Source organism: Corticium candelabrum, chromosome 21 (genome assembly GCF_963422355.1).
Source record: "Corticium candelabrum chromosome 21, ooCorCand1.1, whole genome shotgun sequence".
In the NCBI taxonomy this organism is placed as follows: Eukaryota; Metazoa; Porifera; class Homoscleromorpha; order Homosclerophorida; family Plakinidae; genus Corticium; species Corticium candelabrum.
In genome coordinates this window covers 2,616,552-2,639,051 of record NC_085105.1, presented here as the reverse complement: position 1 = coordinate 2,639,051, position 22,500 = coordinate 2,616,552, and the positions used below count along the sequence as shown (strand labels likewise).

The 22,500-nt window shown below is 41.1% G+C and overlaps 5 protein-coding genes across 5 annotated transcripts in view; 3 read left to right on the top strand and 2 right to left on the bottom strand.

Annotated features, from left to right (window-relative positions):
* LOC134196586 (4-hydroxy-tetrahydrodipicolinate synthase-like) overlaps nucleotides 1-323 on the bottom strand; it is a 3,150-nt gene extending 2,827 nt beyond the window's left edge. The window contains exons 1-2 of the mRNA XM_062665761.1: nucleotides 208-323; nucleotides 72-145 (exon numbers count right to left, since the gene is read on the bottom strand). Coding sequence (XP_062521745.1) covers nucleotides 72-145; nucleotides 208-319 — 186 coding nt within the window. The 5' untranslated portion in view covers nucleotides 320-323. The remainder of the gene's footprint in view (nucleotides 1-71; nucleotides 146-207) is intronic.
* Nucleotides 324-414: 91 nt separating this feature from the next.
* Nucleotides 415-3,280, top strand: LOC134196357 (uncharacterized). The gene is made up of 6 exons (XM_062665459.1): nucleotides 415-541; nucleotides 605-715; nucleotides 780-879; nucleotides 944-986; nucleotides 1,069-1,193; nucleotides 1,497-3,280. The coding sequence occupies exons 1-6, from the start codon at nucleotides 441-443 to the stop codon at nucleotides 2,994-2,996; spliced, it is 1,980 nt and encodes a 659-aa protein (XP_062521443.1). The 5' UTR covers nucleotides 415-440; the 3' UTR covers nucleotides 2,997-3,280.
* Nucleotides 3,281-4,793: 1,513 nt separating this feature from the next.
* Nucleotides 4,794-13,322, top strand: LOC134196839 (uncharacterized). The gene is made up of 9 exons (XM_062666060.1): nucleotides 4,794-4,926; nucleotides 4,995-5,116; nucleotides 5,189-5,302; nucleotides 9,230-9,295; nucleotides 9,361-9,429; nucleotides 9,488-9,650; nucleotides 12,125-12,493; nucleotides 12,553-12,615; nucleotides 12,684-13,322. Exons 1-9 carry the CDS (start codon nucleotides 4,794-4,796, stop codon nucleotides 13,142-13,144), a joined length of 1,560 nt encoding a protein of 519 aa, XP_062522044.1. The 3' UTR covers nucleotides 13,145-13,322.
* Nucleotides 13,323-16,098: 2,776 nt separating this feature from the next.
* Nucleotides 16,099-18,041, bottom strand: LOC134196838 (uncharacterized protein K02A2.6-like). The gene is made up of 2 exons (XM_062666058.1): nucleotides 17,984-18,041; nucleotides 16,099-17,640 (listed from the first exon to the last, which is right to left on the bottom strand). The coding sequence occupies exons 1-2, from the start codon at nucleotides 18,039-18,041 to the stop codon at nucleotides 17,000-17,002; spliced, it is 699 nt and encodes a 232-aa protein (XP_062522042.1). The 3' UTR covers nucleotides 16,099-16,999.
* A 1,670-nt stretch (nucleotides 18,042-19,711) lies between these two features.
* Nucleotides 19,712-22,500, top strand: part of LOC134196717 (uncharacterized) — a 6,658-nt gene continuing 3,869 nt past the window's right edge. Inside the window, exons 1-3 of the mRNA XM_062665933.1 lie at nucleotides 19,712-20,985; nucleotides 21,044-21,165; nucleotides 21,226-21,339. Coding sequence (XP_062521917.1) covers nucleotides 20,832-20,985; nucleotides 21,044-21,165; nucleotides 21,226-21,339 — 390 coding nt within the window. The 5' untranslated portion in view covers nucleotides 19,712-20,831. The remainder of the gene's footprint in view (nucleotides 20,986-21,043; nucleotides 21,166-21,225; nucleotides 21,340-22,500) is intronic.

The window sequence follows — 22,500 nt, the reverse complement described above, 5'->3', positions numbered from 1 at the left end:
ATACTAACATCTACTGTACATACATACACACTCTAACGCGCGCTAATTGCTACACTCCGCCCTTGTCTTACGTTGTACATTTCACTGGACTGGCACACGGTAAATAGGCCTGCTACTCCAGAACTAATATACCACTCGATGAGTACTAGAGGAGTGAACAACATTGCAACGTGCACGCTCGCAATCGATTGTTCTTGAAACTGCAACCTGCGAGAGTAGTGTAGTCGATTGACTTTGCACTGTTGTTGTGAAGTGGAGTAATCATAGTTGGCCAGACACCGACCAGACGCTTTAGATCTACAATCTTAGATAGAGCCATGTGACTGTTTCTAGCTCACGTGATGTACCGGATCACGTGGTGTTGGTATGCTCGTTACATGTCGCTAGGACAACGTTAGCGCACTGTAGCGTCACAACAACAGTGGCAGGGTCGCGTCGTTATGCTTTGTGCGCCGAATTTGAGCTTTATTTCGGTCATGGATCGAGATAGGAAGGATTTTCCGATTACAGGCACAGCTTTTCCTGTGAAGATGAAAAGAAAGTAAATGTCTGTCCATTGCGGGTTCAGAGTGAAAGTGTAAAAGCGAGTTTTTGTGATTTTTAGGACTCTAAAGCATCTTTCACAAGCAGAAAAGCTGGAAATAGACAACAAGAAAATGGAAGAGCGTCTTCATTCACTCAGAATGGAAATGCTGAAAGAAAAAGAGGAGCGAGAGTGAGTCACGTGACGCTGTCTCACGAGTTTGGCTGTCCTAACTAAAACATTTTGTGTGGCTTAGATCGTCAGGCGGTGTCCACTGGACATCTGGAAAAACCGGGCCTCTAGCCTCTCACGCAGCAGACGTCCTTCAAAAAAACAGGAAGGTGGAGACTAGGAAGGTAAATTTGAATATTTATAGTAATTGTACGTATATCCGGGCTACATCATTGATGGTTTCTATAGACACCATTGAAAATTAAAGTTTTGACTGACAGCAACGTTGATTGTATGTGATTTTGCCAGTTAATTATTGTATTAAAGTGAGAAATTTTAGCATCATTTTTTTGTCTTGTGTGTGTGTGTTGTAGCTTCGTTGTCTCCTCAAAAGCGTGAGGCCAAGAGAAACAATAATGTTGTTTATGCACGTGCAAGTGGCAAGGAGAGTGACTCTCAGAAGATGAGTGAAGGCAGCAAAGCGACTGTAGAGAAACAGGTACCTTGGATTCTAATGAATTCTTTATATCAGTGGTAGGTTGAGATGTGCATGTTTGACGCTTGTCTGATGGCCTGGAATTTAGTTTGAAAGGCAAACTGACACAAGCACACACACACATGTGCACGCACGCACACACACACACACACACACACACACACACACACACACACACACACCAGATGTAAATTCATCAATCAACTGTGAACGAGTGCATCTGTTCTCTTAGTTTTATTTCTTATTTTAGTTACTTGTTACTTGGTTACTTGTTGCAATGATTTTACTCTCTCATAATGTTTACAGAATCGACTCCAAATGACTGCCACTACTGGCAGAACTTTACCTGACTCTGTTATTTCATCATCTACTGGAGGTGGTCTTTTATGGGGGACATATGATGAAGAAGCAAGTGCCAAGTCTTTCCAAGATGCGGTTCAAGCGTGGCGGAATTTGGGTGAGAAAACAACAGACCAAACTGTTGAATCATCAACGTCACTCACAGTGTCATCTGAGGTTCAAGCTGGATTAGCAGACTTGACATATAACAAAGGATATGATAGTTTGCTGAGAGAGGGATCATCCAGTCTCAACTATATGGAGCAGATGCTCCTTCGTAAAATGAGAACCGATGCCAACTTCTTATCTTGCTTGCCTGTAAGTGAGACTGTCACAGAAGATGATGACCTGGTCAGTGAGCACATGGTTGAAATAACCGGTGGAAATCAGTTTACTGGAGGTTACCTGCTTGATTCTTTCCCTGACGACAGGTTACCAACAAGTCACAACATCATGCATGGCGTAGATGAAGAGTTTGTTGTGACTGATGTCTCTGACTTGGACTTAATCACAGTAGAGGATAGTATGCCAGTAGCCAACATAGTTGTTGAGGAAGTAAGTGATGAAGGCAGTGAAACAACTCACGAAGATTCTGTTTCTGTGTGTTCATATCCAGCAGCAGAATTGAAACAAAATATGATTGCTACAGATTGCCATGATTTTGCTGATAGTGAAACGCAGGAAAATGACAAAGAATCAAGTGGTGGAAAATCAAGCAAATGTTCATCTAGAAAGGTTTCACGTCAAAAGAATGTGGCCAGGCAGACGAAATCAGCAGGGAAGAAACGAGAGAAAGCGTTAGAAAACAAACAAGAATCAGAAAATGTCAATCTTGAGCAGGACAGAAGCAACAGACGTGTGCACTTGGCCTGGAGTAATAGTCGTCCATATAGAGGCCTTGATGGCTTCTTCCTTGCTGCAGTAGATAAACATGAAGAAGCAGTAGAAAGGAACAATTCTTTGGGGAAGACCAAAACTGAGCAGAGTGATGGCGACCTTCTTATTTTTGCTACATCAACAACATGGAATCCTATTGCAAGCCAAGTTGACACAGCGAGTGAATATGGCGTGGCTGATCACTTTGATGCTGTCAATCCAATTGTATCAAATGACACCTATCATTGCGACTCAGAGTCGGATGATGATGAATCACTTCCTCTCTACATGCGTCCAAGTTCTGTAATACAGAACGTTGAATTACGTGACAACGTTGACACAGACAACGAAGATGACATGAAAACACTGGAAGACTTAACAGTTGAACTGCAATCACTTAGTCGATTGGGGGAACAGGATCGGATGAAATCACAGCAATTGGCATTGGCCGATGAACAAACCGTGATTACTGACAATAATGATGTTGGTGTAGACTCACTTAGTGAAACAGCAAGACGATTGGACATCAACTTGTTGATGGATGACTTTGAAGAAATGGAGCGCAAAATCATGGAAGGACATGAGTGCTAGTGACAGACTTGTAAACAGACATCAAAGATAGTTTGTGTTTAACTGCTCGACAGTAGCTACATATAGATTACTAGCTACAATGCCCAGCTTCGCCCGGGTGCATTCAATTGTGAGGAATTACCATGAAAGTATCTTGTCTAGAATTTAATTTAGTGAGATGTTCTAAGTAATTATTAGTGAGTATGTCATTTACATGCAATTTAGATTTGGTATGCCACTCGATCATTAGCTTTGGATAGTGACAGCTGGCTTAAGTTGATGTTAATTTAATTAATCCTAATTGGCAGGCGAATTGAGCTTCTCTCTTGTCATGTCTATTGAGGTCGAGATATATATTTATTTATAGTTGCTTTTAAGTATTGTTTAACTATATATTGTTTAACTATACATAATCATTCTTCCATGTCAGTGCTTCGCAATGTTTGCACTTGATGTTCACTTTGCCAATGTTGTTAGTTAATTAAGAGTAGGCTTCATCGTAAGATATCTAGTAAATGACGGCGACATGCAAGATAGAGGAAATCCTGTAAGACAGTCTACTTGAATGTTATGGAAACAGCCTAATTATTAATGTAAAACACATGCTGGTCATTTAAATTAATTTATGTACAGCTAGTCCGACTTAGCCGACACTCTTTCAATATCGGTATTTACAATAGTAATTTTTTAGTTATTAAAAATTATGTTAGTAATTAAATAAAAACATTAATTAATAAAACTATTATATTAATAATTAATTTTTAAAATTTTTTAAACTCGTAATCAAATTATTTTGAGTGTGGCATAAAAATAAACTAAAACAGTTCTTGTACAGGTCATGTGGAAGTAATTTAAAAATATTGATAACACCTTGGCTTTTATGATAACGGTAGACATTAACTAATACACAGCAAGCTGCGCTTAACTTAATTGCTAGAAGTTGCTTTTATACTCTAAAACAGGTCTCTACAAACCTGAGTTAGGGCATTTAGTTCACCCTCTCATTCTGCCCTTAACTTCATTTCCCGGATTGTCAGTCTTCGACGGAGAGTTTTGCCGCGCGTGATTTCGTCTAAATAACATCAAGAACATCATGGATTGTTGCCGATTGTCTAGGAAACATATCTACTGCTGCTAAATGTGCAATTAATTAAGTATATATATATTACTTACAATACGTTTGAAATTTTCATTTTTTGCTTTGCGAAAATTCAGGGTACAGCCACGTCCTCAGAGTCACGTGAGCTTGGCAGGAGTGCCGACTTTCGTATGGGAGTGAAACACGGGATTTGGACGCTGCCAAGCTCAGGCTAGTTCACTGTATACACGTAAACTTCTCCGGAAACGCGAGAGAGGTGGCACGCTCTAACGATTGTACCCATAAAAGGTTAACTACTGGCATGTTCTAGGGTTGCGAAGACCCAACGGCCGGATGTGGGCGGGTCGATAAACGGATGTGGGCGGTATTATCTGTTACACCTGTCAGTGTTTATTCTGTTTTTTCCTGGCTGTATGCGTACTCTACCGTCAGTGTAGATTTGCTAACACTGCATGCCTGTTTTTTATCAAGATGTCTTGGCATGTGGTGATGTCTAGTAACGTGCACGTGACCTTGTATCTCAGTCTGATTCCGGTACATGTATGAATCCTTGTAACTAGATAGGCTAGCAGCCGAGGGTTCAGGACTCTAGTGCTTCTTCATTGTTATCTTGCGTGGTACAGACAACATAGCTAATTAATTAATTAATATCATTTTATAACTGCCACGTTATTAGCTAGAATGCTTCGCGCATGTGCCGCCTACAGTTGTCATACAGAATGTTACGACGAGTCGCCATTGCTGCAAAAGCGGCCGCCAGCGGTGCTGGACACGGTGAGCTAAGCGTAGCCATATCAGAAGAAAAGAAAGTTTACGAAACAATCATGAAGCTCATCGCCGCTCATACGGACGGTAAGCGAACGCGTCGCCATTGAATCTCTCACACGCAGACGATTGCGTCTAGACCGTCGTGTCTATAGCGGCCATTTATTCGTACAAATGGGCGAGCTGTGAGATGAACAAAACGATTCAGGACGTGTTCCTCAAGATGTGCGGATTGACGTCCGTCTGGGCTGAAGTTCAGAACGAGTTTGCGCAGAAGGTGAAACCATTAGTTTGCTTTTGGACTGCATGTTTATAGCTGAATTCATTAGCTATAAAATTAATGCCTTAGTACAACGAGTATAGAGAATGTTTGAAAGAGATACTACAGGAGGAAAAAAGCATCGACGACGTGAGGAAACAAGAGAACATTTGTGCGTCGAGATTGACCAAGTTGACGAAGCAGGTTTGTACATGTACATTGTAATAGAGATCAATACATTGGAGTAAGACTAGGACATCTCGGCTGCTGTAAGAAATATAGATGCTTAGCTAGCTACTGACTCTTGAACTAACAACAAGCACTCTCTAGCAGGAGGTCCGCGGATGCGACGTTCTGTACATGTATTTATATCACTATAGTAATTGAAGGCACTTAACTAAATTATACTACAATTTAGCTCGGCTGTCTTTGAATGACACTAAAATTTATGGTCACTGCATGCATGGCCTTGAATTTGTATTTACTACGCTCTAGAAGCCCTGGCGCATGGTACAAAGCAAAAAAGGCTAGGCTTCCTCTGGCAAAGCCACAGGAGTATTCCAACTATGTGAGACTAACAGCTAGGTACCACCTGGTTTATACAAGTAGATGTCTAGACCATATTTGGGGTAAATGTAACAATATGTTCTCAATTAAGGATCCGATCTCCTACTGACAAAATAAAATTATTACAATTCATGACATAACTGTTACATATAGACTATCAGTTAAAACGTTCCAAATTTTATTACTTGTTAATGCTAGTAGAGTTTCAACGGTCTAACGTTTAGGTTGCTTTCATGGTAACAAGACACGCCTTAGCTGTTTTAATTAAACGCAGTTGCAACGGTTATTGTGCGCTCGCTTCGATCGAACATGCAGGGAACGCGAGGCTGCGTAGACCGCGAACAGTCTGGAATCTTTTTGTGTGTTCAAGTTCATTTTGACGAATCATCGTGCCAAGTTTTTTGATTCTACGCTTTAGTTTTGCCAACTTAATAGAAGAAGAAGGCTCGTAATGGCGTCCATACCGTCTTCGCGCATCGGTCGAGTGCGCCGGAAGTTCTCGGCAAGTTGCAAGGTTGGAAACATGCAAGTGAGTTAGACGTAAGCTACAGATACTGTTTCTACACTTTAAGAGACGAATTGAGCTAGTCATGTTGTACCGTCGCTTGCGGCTTCTGACTAGGAGGACAGACCTGCCAACCTAGCTGAATCAAAATGAGTGAGTTTGCAGGAAAAAATTCTAGAGAATGCGGGAGTTTTAAATTTTTTGACACGCCGACAATTGCATTAATATCAATAAATTTTATATTGTAATAAATGTTAAATAATATGTAAATATTATACAATTATCAAAAGTTAAATATTTGCATGCTCGGTTGGAGTAGAAGCCATTAATTAATTACAGTACAGTTAACTTAAATAAGCAAACTGCAACAAATGTAAAACACAGAACTTGTACATACTACTGCCTGTTATTAAAATATAAGGCTAGACAAAATCTATGGACGAGGTATATATATATATATATATATGTACACATTAATATTCTAATAACACTGCTAGTTCGGATGTTTTAGATTCTCTGGCCTTCTTCGATCGTTTTTCCAACAATATACAACTCCTTGGTAATCTAGGATAGCCAGCTCCTCTCCCTTTTTCACTTTTGGACAGTTTTACCTGACTGACTCCTCCTTCTATGTCAATCTTGTGACCCAGAGACTCTGATAATTTGTGACCAATCAAGTATGAAAGAGCCGGATGGAGAGAGTGACTGGCACATAGGCATTGATATATCCGGATATCAAGTATGTACTAATCTAGTAGGGGAATGGTTACACAGAACAGGCACGCCCACCAGTGGTCAGAATGCGGGAGATTTGATGCCAAATGCGGGTAGGCGGGAGAAGAGTCCCAAATGCGGGAGTCTCCCGCTCAATGCGGGAGTCTCCCGCTCAATGCGGGAGAGTTGGCAGCTCTGGTAGGAAAGGAATACGGGAAGTGCAGGGTTACTCAAGAATGCACGTCGATTTGAAGGTGAAGCCAGGAGTTTTGAATATTGTTATTTTGCAGACGTAGCAATTGATGATGAAATGAAATTATAAAGGGAAGAGTTAGTAGAAACAATTTTTTTCATAAAAATCGGTCTGGGTAGGGAGTCAGGCCCCTAATTAGTTAATTAATATTTAACTAGATACCGTTTGTAGACAACACTCGTGCAGTAGTTGCTATAATTTCTTAGAGGAGTGAATGACGTTGCGACTAGAGTCAAGAAAGCACACCCACTATATTTAGTGTCAGCTAGTTGGCCATGGGCGGAGGAAGCAACTTAGATGTAGTCGGTCCTAATGTGCGCTATTAGGCAAAATAACGCGCTACATGGTTACACGCATGCGCACAGTAGGAATGACCTCGATGCCCCAAATTATATATATATATATATATATATATATATATATATATATATATATATATATATATGTATGTATGTATGTATGTATGTATGTATGTATATATGTATATATGTATGTATGTGGCTCAATTGGTTAGAGTGTGCATTTGGAGATTGGCAACATCCGGGACCTTTGGGTCAGAGTTCGAGTGCGGGAGGGCCACATACATAAGTTCCCTTGGGCAAGGAACTAACATACACTTGCCTCTCTCTCTGGAGTGTCAGTTCTGTCCAGCAAGTTGAAGCATGAAGTATGAAGTATGAAGTACAGCAAGTATGACGTACCTAGTGACATGATAGTGTGACTGCTGAAAGTGTAGAGTATAGCAAGTATAGAAAGTTTAGAGTATAGCAAGTATAGTCATTGCAGTATCGAACCTGGGCCCTAAGGGTCCTTGTAAAAAATGTATGTAAAATGTATACAAATATATAAACCATATATTTGTATATAATACAGATAACACATATCCGCCCTATATATATATATGTACAGGGCTGATTTATGGAAACAATACAGTATTGGCAAATTGTTGTAAAATTGTTGATTACATAGACTAAGGAGCAAACGATCATGTCTACTAATAAAGTGGATAAACCATCTACAAATGTATACTTATTTAATTGTGTATACTTAAACCGGAAGTAGTGCCAATCGTTGACCAGTGAAAGTCGATTTTTCAAAATCTGGTTGAGCTCTAGCTCGACCTTCCCAACTCGTTCCTACGCCTATGAGTCCACAGTCACTGCTACTGAACTCCATGCACAGAAGGCGTTGTTTGCAACATTCGATCTTTGGAAGACCCATCAAGAGTCTTGGTTTGTGTTTAGATAGATAATGTGATTCTAGGTAACCCTTTAGAGTCTAGTGTAGCTAGAGAGAGATGAGCACAGTACTATCCAAAATTACAAATTAAAAGATCATGATTAATTAATGCTTCGTGACGCATCGAATAACTTCAAAAGCTGATCCATTCAATTTTTATTTTACCACTTATCCATGCAGCTATTGAAAAAATAGTACAAAGGGTCTAAAGCTATTAAATTATAGTCTTGAAGCAAGGCGCCGTCTGTGCTCTTGAAGGCTTCAATTATTATAATAAAGGCGCTTTTGGCAATGACAAGTTGTTTTTAAGAGCACCTAATCTAAATATTTGTATGCATACAGTGATACACTGCAGTGTGTGTATTAGTATATATATGTAGGTAGACGCCATCGATATCCATGCAGAGGGAATTATTTTAGGAGCTCTACTAGAAGCACTTTCTGCGTTCCGCCTATTTTATGTATCGACAATTTGAAAGTGGCATTTAATTGATTTGAACTTACTAGACTAACAACGTGCATGTGCACATGCAGCGTAGGAGAAGTCTTGCGTAGCCAGACCCTTCCCGCCTCTCAGAGAAGGGTCTGGCTATGCGAGACTAGCTTAGGATGCGGTCGATAAGAGTGGCTGATAGTGTAGAAGTCGGGGAGTTGTGTAGCCTTTTTCAACAGGTTGTTGACGTCTATTACAATTAACTCACAGTGACATCTACATCTTGATATCTGTTAGCCCATGTGACAGTACTCTTACACATGCGGTACAGCAGGTACACTGATGTGTGTATGTACTCTTCTGTTTATCCATTGAATGTCTATCTGTGATTAACATTCATATATCTTTCATTCTTTCAAGGTTGAAGTTGCAAAACGGAAAAGTGATCCGGCAAAGCTGGAGCCTCTTTTGGCAGAGCTGAAACAGGTTCAAACTGCACATATGAAAACACGACTGATTCTAAAGTTACACGACCACCTACTCGTCTGTAGGCTACTGATGCTAACGACAAAGCGTACAAAGAAGTTGAAAAGATAACAGATTATGTGGAAGCTTTCAAAGTTGGTTGTTGAAATGTTACTGTATACTAGCATTGATCGAATATGTTTGGTTATGTAGGCACGAAGACTGCGTGAGTCTCTGGTGTTGATGTCTCAAGCTTATCTTACTCTAGCAAATAGGATGACGGAGATATTTTCGGCTCAAATGCAGATGGCTCAATTAATCACATCAGACACGGTTTCAGATTTAAACACTGTGTCGTGTGGTTCTAGTTATGAAGGTTATGAACAATCTGTCTGTCTGCTTTTAAAAATCCTAGCATATGTACAAGTAGAATATAAATTATCTGTCTGTCTGTCTGTCTGTCTGTATGTATGTATGTATGTTGATGGCATGTCCACTGATAACAGTGATGACTCTCTTTAGTGTCCTCTGTGTCTCTGGTGGGATTTAACACCTGCTTTTGAACGGCATTCCTTTCCACAAGATTGGCAAACAAATGACTTGTTGGTAGGAACAATTTGTTCTTTCCGTTTCTGACGTTGAGCTTGAAGATGTCTAATACGATTTTCTTCAAACTGTTGGAGTGATGAATGGCAAAGAGATCTCCAGTTTCTTCTATCACTGGATAGTTTCTCAAACTGCAGGAAGTCAATCCCACAAGATTTCATATTAGCCTTGATAGAATCTTTATAACGTAATTTAGGACCACCTTGATGACAACATACATATATGTATGTTGTCATCAAGGTGGTCCTAAATTACGTTATAAAGATTCTATCAAGGCTAATATGAAATCTTGTGGGATTGACTTCCTGCAGTTTGAGAAACTATCCAGTGATAGAAGAAACTGGAGATCTCTTTGCCATTCATCACTCCAACAGTTTGAAGAAAATCGTATTAGACATCTTCAAGCTCAACGTCAGAAACGGAAAGAACAAATTGTTCCTACCAACAAGTCATTTGTTTGCCAATCTTGTGGAAAGGAATGCCGTTCAAAAGCAGGTGTTAAATCCCACCAGAGACACAGAGGACACTAAAGAGAGTCATCACTGTTATCAGTGGACATGCCATCATCATCATGTATGTATGTATGTATGTATGTATGTATGTCTGTTGGTTGCTTAATTCATGTTTGCTTGCCTGCCTGCCTGCCTGTCTGCTTGCCTGCATGAATGCATGCTTGCTTGCCTTCCTACCCATTTGTCTGTCTGTCTGTTTGTCTGTCTTTGACTGCCTGCCTGCCTGCCTATGTCAATACATACATACATACATATATATATATATATATATATATATATATATATATATATATATATATATATATATATATATATATATACTTTCTATTTATATTTATTTGAAATTTTCTATTTAAACATTTACGTCATGAGTAACGTAGAAGAGAAACGTCCACAGCAACACTCGGTGATTTTCCTACAGTACATTTGATGCGTCCTGGGACACATCCTATCAAGTGCATTGTTGTCTATTCTCCCCCCCCATATAAGGAACTGGTGATGAGTTAATGAGCTAGAGGTCACACCAGGTGTGCTCATTAGAGCTTGTACATGTTACATCATTTAACCTAAATGGTTCCAGTTGCTTGCTGTACGTCTTATAAGACAATTGGATAATGATCATAGCTCCACCCCTTGTATCTGAATCCTCTTTTCCTTTGTAGGAAGGGCTTAGTTAACCTAATAAATGAAAATGCCAGGCTCTGCTATACCAAGATCATCGGGAAGGTCCAAAAGGCAGCAGAAATATTGCAGAATTCGAAGTTCAACCTTATGGGGAATAGTCTAGACCTGCTGGTCTATTGTAGGTTACTAGCAGCTAGGCGTGTTCTGTTTACGTACTGCTGAATTCGAACTGACTTTGTGTCTAGCGCTTGCTTCAGTAACTGTGGCAGATGTACTTGTCATACCAGTAACAAATGCTGGTTGTGATGACAAAACTACAGAACCGTTTGTGTGAAGAGAAAATTGACTGCTTGATGCGCATTTTACTAGAAGGACCACCTATGGATCAGTTTAATTTTGAGTGTGCATTTTGCAAGTGGAAAGAGCACAAAGCTAGAAGGTTACTTGAACAGCACCCTGGGTACAAAGTGTTATAGGCACTCACTGCCACATAACATGATAAACATAATTACGGACTGTTATTAAAAGTTTGTTTGCACAAGTTTGGTTATTAAACTAGTAAAACATGCTCACATGTGTTTGTTTGATATAGATTATAGTAGAAAGTATTTGCCTATAATACTTGGACAGCATCTAGGCGTAATTTGTATGACTACATTCTAGCATGATGAGCATAGTCACAAAGTGTTATTATTAGTATAGACCTATGCTTGAATTTTGGTTTAATGATGAAATCTGTCTACAAGTTTGGTTGATATACATACATTACAATTACATTCACCGCAGAAAACGTTTACTAATGTACCACATTACCTACTTAGGCCACGCCTCTTTAGGGGTGGGGCAAAATATGCGCAAGATGAGGACGCATGTTTGAAGGGGGTTAGGAAAATCACTGAACACTAATACAACAGGACTACTGAAGCATTCAAAATTACACTTAGTACACTACGTTTCAATGCTGTAATCTTGCTATGCTAATGAGTTGTCTGTCTGTCTGTCTGTCTGTCTGTCCTGCCTGTCTGTCTGTTTGTCATTTTTGTTGTTTCATGACTTTATCTCTTTATATAAGTCCTAATAATATGACTACGTGCATATTGATGTTTAGCTTGCTCTGAGAAAAGTCGCAGCATCCTTAAGGAAGCATGCCTAAACCTTGGCTATCCAGTTCCACATCTTCCTGGTGACCAGAATGCTTCTCTGAAACCTTACTCAGATGAAAGTTGTTTTCCTGACACACGTTACTGTCCTCCTTTCACTTCACCGTCTAAACGTGGTCCATTACCACTCCCATCTCAACTCCATAGTGACAATACGCCAGGTGAAGCTAGAAGTACCAGCCCAGACTATAGTGCTGGTTATTTGACAATTGAGAAGCCGCCTGCGGTTCCACCTCGTCCCGTGATCAGCGATACTGATAGTGAGCCAGAATATGCCGAAATAAGAAACGCTCAAGTTGCACATGCATATGGCATTGGTAAGTATGTGCCACCACAGACTGATCGAAATTTACGTTAGCATTTGGTTTTCTGCTAGAGTCAGGTGATGTTGACAAAGACGTATCGAAGTCGGTGAAAGACGATGGAAAAGAGGGAACAAGTGAGCACTCATATTTTCTATCTGATTAATTAGGTAAATTTTAAAGTCGTGTCATTGTCTTTCTTCAGACGAGAAGCCTTCAAAAGTCCAGCGCATAAGAAATATGTATGAGTGGGTGTGGCAGAGACAGTCAATTATCTTATCCCCTGGTGACAGTAGAGAGTACATTGAAGTGTCCAGTGACCTCCCAAGGAGACAAGCTGTTGGTTCAAGGAGTAATGACAGCAAGACTTTGGAAGTGGTGGGGGAAGAGTCGTCTGAGGAGAACTTGGACGAATACCTTGTGCTTGTAGAATCGGTCAAAGAGAAGAGAGTCGAGTCGAATGTCAAGCAGAGAAAGCCACAAGCTGCTAGAGTGGTTTCTGATGCTGGCGCAAGTCGCTCTAACAACCCAATCATTTTGGATGGGAATTTACATCCAATGCTAAGAAAAACTACGTCTTTGCAGACACCATTTAAGCGATCACCAAACATTCGAAAACCCAGAAAGAGCACAAGTGCTTCTGACGTATTTCAGGAGCCATCTTGATCAAGCAAGAGTAATGGCAATGAGGGTATTTCTGGTCATTAGCTAGTTTAGTTAAGACGTCATCTGACAGTGATGAAGCTGCAACAAGCTAACAGAACGAGTGACAGTAGTGTAGTGTCATGACCGCTGTGTAATAGACCATAGATCGATGCTCGACCATTATTAGTGTCACATATGCTGCAAGAGCAGGCAGCAGAGATAAACTTAGGGGCACGTTTGATTGGGCTCTTCCAGCCTCTTCCAGAAGAGGCTCCGTGTGCACGCCCCTCTTCCAACTTTTACAGTTCTGCCGCTATAGTCGAAAGAGCCAACTCTACCAACTCTGCTGCTCGTTGGAAGAGCACCCCCTCTTCCAACCTCTACCAGCTCCTCCCCTCTTCCAACCTTTACCAGCTCCTGCGATGGTAGAGGTTGGAAGAGGCGTGCTCTTCCAGACTCTTCTGGAAGAGGCTGGAAGAGCCCAATCGAATGCGCCCTAGGTTATAGATCTAACTCTACTGATCAACCAATGGAAACCGGTTTAGTGAAGGTAATGTGGTCAGTGCTTTCTCTAATGACAATTTACCAACGACAGTCTCAATATTGGGCATAGGGTAGATGAGGAATTTGCTGTGACTGATGTCTCTGACTCAGATTTAATGAATCCCATAGAAGACAGAATGCCAGTAGGCTCGAGGGTCCAGCCAGTCATGTCCTCCTACGAGGCAAAAGGTGACTGGTCTTTCGCCTATAGCTCGTAAGGGGAAGAGTGAAACTGGACCCTCTAGCCTAGAATGCCATAGTAGCTGATATAGATGTTGAAGTAGCTATATATTGACATAAACATGATAGAAAGAGTATTAGATATCTTATTAATTAATTAATTAATCTGGGTATGGCCAAGTATAAGACACTCCAGTTAGATGTAATGGAAACAGTTAACATATTAAATGTAACTGGCACTGTTTCAATATAAAGAACATATGTCAATTTATTGTACTCATAACTTAGCGAATAAGCTAGAACAGTTTTGTACAGGTCCCATGGAGATAGAATATATCAATAAAAATCTCCGTCTGTTATGATCACAGAGTGAACAGCAAAATTGCAGGCTCTAAATTGCCAGTTAGTCTATTATATTTATCTATCATGAATGCTCTCCTGTATTCACCTACTTCTGTAGATAGTCCTTGCGAGTTCAAGAGATTCTTCTTGGTTGCAAAAGTGTAAACATTTAGCAAAGTGTGATGTGATAAAGATTTGCCACGTCTAATCATGTTCAAGAGAGTAGAATCAGAAGTGGCAATTTTTCAAACTGACACATCATGGTGATAATCATGATCAGCACATGTGGGACAGGGCTGCAGGTGGTTCTTCCATGTGGAGCCACATGTGGTGTGTCTTGGGAGGCTCTTAGTGCCTGGAGCCAACATGAATGATGTTTACTCCAGATTTCTTGATATTGTATTCCACAGAAGTCAATTTCTGTCGCTTTGAGACTAAATTTTTTGTACACTTTGGCAAAGGAAAGGCAACAGAGAATTAAAGTCTTGGAGCAATAAGAAGCCTGTCACTGTAGGATGGGCTACTTAAACTTGTCTTGAGAAATTTATGGTATCCCTCCACTCATAAGTATGTGGTTGCACAAGATTTCCTTGTTTACTTAACTTGGAAACAACAGCAATCAACGTTAGCTGGTCATCAAATTCTGACCTCCGGTAACATACTGATCTAAAGTGCACCTTAATTGTATGACAACTTCCCTAGAGGACGAAGTAATTTTTGTTTCGTTCAGTTGCCATGAATCCTCCAATAAAAGTATGCCATTTTCCCCCACACAGTCATCTGCATGAAGCTGTATTTCTGGTTCTCCAAGGGGCATGATGAGAAAAGAAGGTGATCATGCAAGCATGGCTATACAACACTGTTAGGTCCATGAGACAAAGACATATAAGGGTTAATAATAATAGACTTTCTGTGACAATGCATCATCACAGATTGTAAACACAGTCAAGTTGTCAAGGTTTGGGAAACCAAAATAGCATTTGTGAGTAATGCAGTGAGTAAGCTGCAGGAAACTATTGAGGGCCATGCCCCTTTGGCCTTCACGCGTTCCTACGCCATGCCAGAAACGTGCACCCTAGAGGAGACTTTGAACTAACTAGAACCTGTTGGACGATGGTTGTATGGAAGGTAGACGCTTTTCAAGTTTTGTCAAAGTCAAACCTAGATAGTGCATCACACTAGGTACACCTGATATATGTCCTTTGGTATATCTAGCTTCCAGGTTTTCTTTGCTAGTTAGCTCTATATCATCCCTTTTGATGCAAAGCTAAGAAGTAGGTCATTGACTAAACTGAGGCGATTGCCAACATTCGCAGACCCAGTCGGAGACGCCAGAAATATTTCTGAAGCCACCTTGATTAGACAAGAGCTTATGGCAATGAGAGTATTTTTGCATATAGTTTAGTTTAATTAGGGAGTCACTTAACGGTGATGTCCACGGCGAGGATTGACTATCCGGGGAATGAGGAAGGCGGGGAGAGACTGGCTCGAGTCTAGTGATGAACTGGATGAGTGACAGTATTGTAGTATGCTGTCTGCTGTATATAAATTTTTGTAAATATATATACAGCTGGATGCCCATTAGTCCCACAGGCTGCTATAGACCAGACACTCACAGATTATTAACAATTGTTGTTTACGATGATTTAATTAATTCTATTAATCTGACTATATGAATCAACCAATTGAAACTGTTTCTGGATGTCACGTGCTCAAAAATTGGTCACGTGCTTAGTGCTTTTTCTGATCACAATTTACCAACAAGCTATTTCAAACTTGGCTATCGAGGGAGCAATGATTAGATCAGCTTGTGGTCATGTTGATCATGTAGGTGCCGCAACAATCTACCGCCTGCATCAACACCAAACGTGTGACACTGTCTGGAGGTTTGGCACAGCACACAAGATCGAATCAAAGCCGTTTGTGCAGCCCAAGAAATTATCTAACACTTCTAGCTATAAGATTGTATTCGGATGTGCTCCTGTCTGGCTACCTAGCAGTGTCTCGATCTACTAACGGATATATCTACACATCACCCTCAACTTTCGTTTTTCCACATAGGTAGTGTACCGTTGCGAAAGATGAAATTGATTACATGACTCATCAGTGTTGTCTGCAGGTTTTGACTCATTGTACTATTGCACTACACTGTTGATAACACGTGGGTAACATAATACTAACTTACCACATGCCACATCCCCTTTCCCAAGTCTTGAAAACAAAGCATCTAACTCAAACTTGTGTAACTCTATAGTCAAACTTTAATTAACCTATATGTCTAGTTTCTGTGGTGGCTTCACAACTCGACGACTTCTTGTCGTTAGTCCTGGTTGGATTGAAGGAGGATGCAGCACTGGACTTCCTGTTGGTGTTGGTTCTTCTTATTTTATATTCTGTTCTTCTGGTCCTGGTTGTTTTTGTTAATGATGATCTTTTACTATTGTCTTTTTCTATGGAATTCTCCTGATGGTGTTGTTACTGTATACGATCTCGGTTTTGTAGACTGTTGTAGAATTGACCCTTGCTCTGATCTATCAGGAAGCCAAAATTTTTCTCCTTGAGATAATGGTGGTAGTTCTTTGGCTCGATGGTGTTTGTCAAATCTCTCCTTTGTCTTTTCTCTTCTGAACTTGGTTCTTTTACTTGTACTTCTCTGTACGGGACACGTTTAGGTTAAAGAGTAGGTGGTGTAGTTGGAACTAGACTTCTCAGTTGTTAGAAGTTCTACCGCAGAGTATCCATTTGATAATGGGGCTGAACGATAAGACAACAATCCCTGGTAAGGATCTTCACTGTTTGTTAGAAGTTTCTTCACAGTCTGTACCATTCACTCGGCTTCTCCATTCGATTGAGGGTATCGCGGACTGCTTGTTGTATGCAAAAAGTCATCACAAACTGTGCAAATATCTCTGAAGCATACTGAGGACCACTATCTGATCTGACCTCCTCTGGTATGCCGTGTCGAGCAAACATGGCTTTCATCTTGTCTATCACCTCTTTGGATGATGTGCTTGACAAGGAAACAACTTCAGGATATCTGGAGTAGTAATCTACGACTCGTAGAAAAGACTTCCCCTTCCACTCGAACAAATCCGTGCCCACTGCTTGCCACGGTCGACTAGAAAACAGTTGGCAACAAATGTTCGACTGGTATTGGACGTTGCCAAACTGCTGATCGTGCTCTCTCTCTCTACATTTGGTAATGCCAAGGTGTCCCATATGAAGCTTATGCAAAATCTCTGCTTGCATCGAGGTAGGGTTAACCAGTCGGCTACCACGTAGTAATAGGCCATCTTCCACAGACAATTCTGATGCAGCTGCCCAGAATTTCTTGATATCTCCTTTGAGCTTGTGTTTAGGTGGCCATCCATTCCTACAGAATTGCTTCAGCTGGTAGCACGTTTCGTCTGCATCATGTTGCTCTCTTAGTTTGGTCAACGTTTTTGTTTGCACTGGTATAGAATCAAGTATTTGATCGACATACTTGTTAGATGTTGTTGCTAAAACCTGGCTTGCAAATTTGCTCGATTTTCACAGACTGGACTCCTTGATAAAGTATCTGGAGTATGAAGGTTACGACCTGGTAAATGAGAAATAGTAAATTGATACTGCATCAGTCGTAATCTGAATCATTGAACTCGTAAAGGTAGTTCTTCCAAACGCCTGTTTGTACTCAACAATAATACTAACGGGTTATGGTCCGTTTCCACGTGAAATGACATTCCCAGTAAATAGTTACGGAATTGATCGCATGCCCATGTGATAGAGAGTGCCTCCTTCTCTATCTGTGCATACCTAGCTTCTGCACTGGTAAGTGACCTTGACGCATACGCAATTGGTTTCCATTCTCCATTGTCTTGCTTCTCTCAAATAACGGCTCCTAGGCCATATGCTGATGCATCTGATGACTCAGCTGTTGGTCTGGTTGGAGAATATAAAGCTAAAACTGGCGGTTGAGACAGATCTTCTTTAACTGTTTTAAAAGCACATTGTTGACTGTCTCCCCACATCCACTTCGACTTAGAGGTAATCAAGGCTCTCAATGGCTCTGTTTTCTTGGCTAATCTTGGGAGAAACTTTCCCAATTGGTTTACCATGCTAGAAACCTCCTGACTTCTGTTGGAGTCAACGGCTCTGGCATCTCGTTAATTGCATTAATTTTGTCGGATCACTTCTAATCCCAGGAGGATCAACAACATGACCAAAAAAATTCACTGTGTTAGTTGAAAATATGCACTTCTCTTGGTTAGGTGTAAGACCGGCTTGTTGTATCCTCTCTAGGATTTCCGAAGACGTTGATCATGTTCTGTTTGTGTTTTCCCAAAGACAAGAATATCATCCATCAAGCACACAGTTCCTTGTTCAAACCGTTGAGTGTCTCTGACATTCTTTTCTGAAATACTGTAAATCAACAAAATTTCATAAGCGGAAACTTTGTGTTCAAATTCGCCATTTCGTAAGCAGCCAACTTTGTAAGCATTGATGAACATAGCCACTCTTCTGTGCAGAACATTAACAGGATCAAAACGACAGCACCACGCGTATCTGTTGACATGTCAAAACCACAGCACCATGCCTAAAAATATCCGCTATTGCTTAGGCTCACTAACTAGGTGTCAGTCTGCCTGGCACACGTGACAGGTGATGATTATTAGCACCATGCGAAGTGTCCCTAAAAACCGAGAGCGACAAAAATTAGTAAGCATTTAACTTTAGTAAATCTGAGATCACTTACGAAATTTACGAAAGTTAGATGCTTACGAAATTTTGCTGATTTACAGTAGCTCCGGTGCCAAGTTATACCAAATGGCAATCTGTTGTAGCAAAATATCCCAAATGGCATTTTAAACGTCGTGAGTAAAGCCGATTCCTTTGACAGCGGTACCTGCCAAAAACCACTATTCGCATCGAGCTTGCTGAAAACACTAGCTCCTTGCAACTGAGCTAGAGTGTGTTCCACTGAAGGTAGTAGTAATCTCTCTCGTTTCACACTCTCGTTGAGTTTAGACAGATCAACACAAATTCTCACACAACCCTTTGACTTAGGAACTATAACCATTCCTGAACACCAGTCAGTGGGTTGGTCCACTTTTGAAATCACTCCAAGGACTTGCATTTTCAGCAGTTCATCCTCCACTTTCTTCATCAAGGGGATAAGCATTCCTCTGCGGGGGGGGGGGGGGGTTGACAAAGGCAATGGCTACGCATCTGATTTCAGACAGATATTGTACTCTTCACTCATCTTTCCAAGGCCTTTAAACAAATTAGGAAATTCAGCTTGAACATGGGCCACCTCACTCAGATTATTTTCAGCTTTGTGTGCTGGCTCACACTGTTTGAGTACTTGCAGAGCTTCTATGGCTGGTCTGGCAAGTAAACATCTTGTCATTCCTCTCACCACAAATATTTCTTGCTGTGTGGTCAACACCTTGACTTGGAGGTTGGCAACAAACTTCCCACACACATCTAATGTATGTCCTCCTAGACCAGGTAGTGAATGCCTGGTTACCAGGTAGCAGTTTGCAGTTTAGCGTTACTGAAGGTTGCATTTACACTCTCTCTGGTAACGTCTGCACCAGTGTCAATCTTGAACCTTAACTCTCTCCCATTCACTTTCACATTGGTCATGTAAGCACCTGTTACAGTTTCAATTGATTGATCCAAGCATAGATAACCTCGAGAATCAACACTACTATCAGAAACAATCTGTTTGTTTGGTGTATGCGCGCATAATGTCCTACTGGTTTCTGTCCTCATCTGGAACAGCTGTCTCCTGTCTGTTTAGTAGCTGGGATGAAGGATTTGCCTTTCACGCCTTGGTAGGTAGTATAGTAGCCTTCTGGAACTTCTGGAACAGGGTCAGTTTGGAATGTTTGGAAGACGCAGCGTGCGTATTGTCTCCACCCCAGCTGTAGCAGGTTGTGGGCGGTTCCACTGAGAGATGTCTAGGAACAGTAGTCTGTTGCATCTTCACCTACTCACTTTGTCAAGCTCTCAAAGTGAGTCAAGCTCTCGTGATAGCATCTCTGATAGCTTTGCATCAGATACTAGTCCCACAACCACTTGAACTCTGATTAGCTCCTCACGTAATGCTCCGAATTGACATTGCTCTGACAACGTGTGTAACTAGGGCAGTTACGAAACTCTCTACTGACTCCTCGTTCTCTTGACAGTGGTAGTTGACCTTTGCACGTTCGAAAATTACAGTCCTTCTCTTTACGAAGTGAGAATCAAGCTTTCGCTTGACAGGGTGGTACACCTTGCGCTTGTCTTCCGTCAACGTGAAGGAAGCTAAGATATCCTCTGCTATCGAGCCCATCGAATATACTAATGCGGCTATCTGCGTGGATTCATCCTTTCTGAAAGACCAGAAGCCAATCGAAATCGTTCAAAACGCTTGATCCAGCGTGCCACCTATCCGGCTGAGAGAAATCGAACTGCTCAGGCGGCGCTATCTGAAACGTTGCCAATAATCCCACTATTCTGACACCATGTTGTCTACAGGCTCAGTAGGGTTTGACTGACTAATTGCCCTACATTGTTAATAATACTAATTGCATATAGGTAACATAAATATCATGCCACACAGTGCATTATCAGCAGGATATGAAGTTCACCTTGCAACGACCTAGACGCGACGCGCATGCGCAACTTAAACCTGGAGATGCTACGAAGAGTTGCCGTTAGCGCAAGAGCCGCCGCCAGCGGTGCTGGACACAGCGAGCTAAGTATTGCCATATCAGAAGAAAAGAACGTTTACGAAGCGGTCATGAAGCTCATCGCCGCCAAGGCGGATGGTAAGTGGGCGTGGTCGATGAAGCTTTTGCGCGCGGATTGTACTGTCGGCGTGTCTAGCGGCCGTTTATTCGTACAAATGGGCGCGCGGCGAGACGAACAAAGTGATTCAGGACGTGTTTCTCAAGATGTGCGGATTGACGTCCGTTTGGGCTGAAGCTCAGAATGAGTTTGCGCAGAAGGTGATGACGTCTTCTGTATGTAGGTTGGATGTTGCAAAGTTCATCTGATGTGTGGTTTAGTACAAGGAGTATAGGGGATGTTTGAAGGAGATATTGCACGAGGAGAAAAGCATTGACGACGTGAAGAAGCAACAGAACACGTGCGCATCTAGACTGACCAAGTTGAAGAAGCAGGTGGGTGGTGATCTGTATGTGTGGCGATATGTAGTTTACTGGATTTTGTTGTTACTCTCACTCTTTTTTTTGTCTGTCTGTCTGTCTGTCTGTCTGTATGTCTGTCTGTCTGTCTGTCTGTCCACTACATAATATGTTGTAACTGAACTGATAAACTTTGTCTCCAATGTGTTGTAAAATTGGATGCATTCTGACAACCGTCTTCATCATAAGACACGAGACAGTGTTCTAGACAGGATTTTCCCCAACCGTCAATACCACGTATTTAAATATAATGAAGTCATTAATGAAGTCATTAATGACGTCATCAAATGTTTGATGTTGACATATTTGGTAATGACATCATAAAATTACTTTATCTGTTCTCTAGTTGTATTAGAATCAGATGCAGCATAACACAAACAGACAGACAGATAATACAGTAGATTATTACAATGACAAGACTTAAAACTGGAATCATGAGCTGACCTGAGTAGCTAAAAAAGAGTAGAGATTAAAGATAAACAGTAATTAGTAGAACACCTGCTGCATCCACAGTCACTCATTAGCACTTAATGTGTGAAAGGTCAACAAAAATTCACCTCAAACACCAACAAGGAGACCATACACTCTCTAAGATTACCAGATGTCTGACATGAGAATATGTATTGTTCTGTAGCAACTTTGGGACCATCAAGTCCACTAATGTCTTTAGATTCGTGATCCCACACTGCATGCTAATGCTTTCCAATTCTGTCCCAACCGTCAATAAATGCTGTTTTCCCCACTCCAAACGTCTCTTCCCTCTCCCAGCCGTCATTTTGATGGTAGTGACAGTACTGGCTAGAACACTGGAAAGAATTTTTATAAAAAGTGTTGAGCCTCATCACCCGATCTGCCATAATGTTCAAGTACCAAAGGGATTGCTGTTGGTGCATTCCCTCATAGTAGCAGTTGGGAGTGATACTTTGTGTGTTTAATCTTTTCTCTTCTGGATGCTGCAACCCCATCAATATGAGCAGCTCTAGATAGGATATCTTTGCTGAATCAATGTGATAGAGCAATTTCTAATTCTGCTGTCTGTCTGTCTGTCTGTCTGTCTGTCTGATGTGTCCCTGGCTCATCCGTGGAGTCAGGACATTATTAGGAGGGCTAGCAAGGAAAACGGTCATGCTGCCGCGA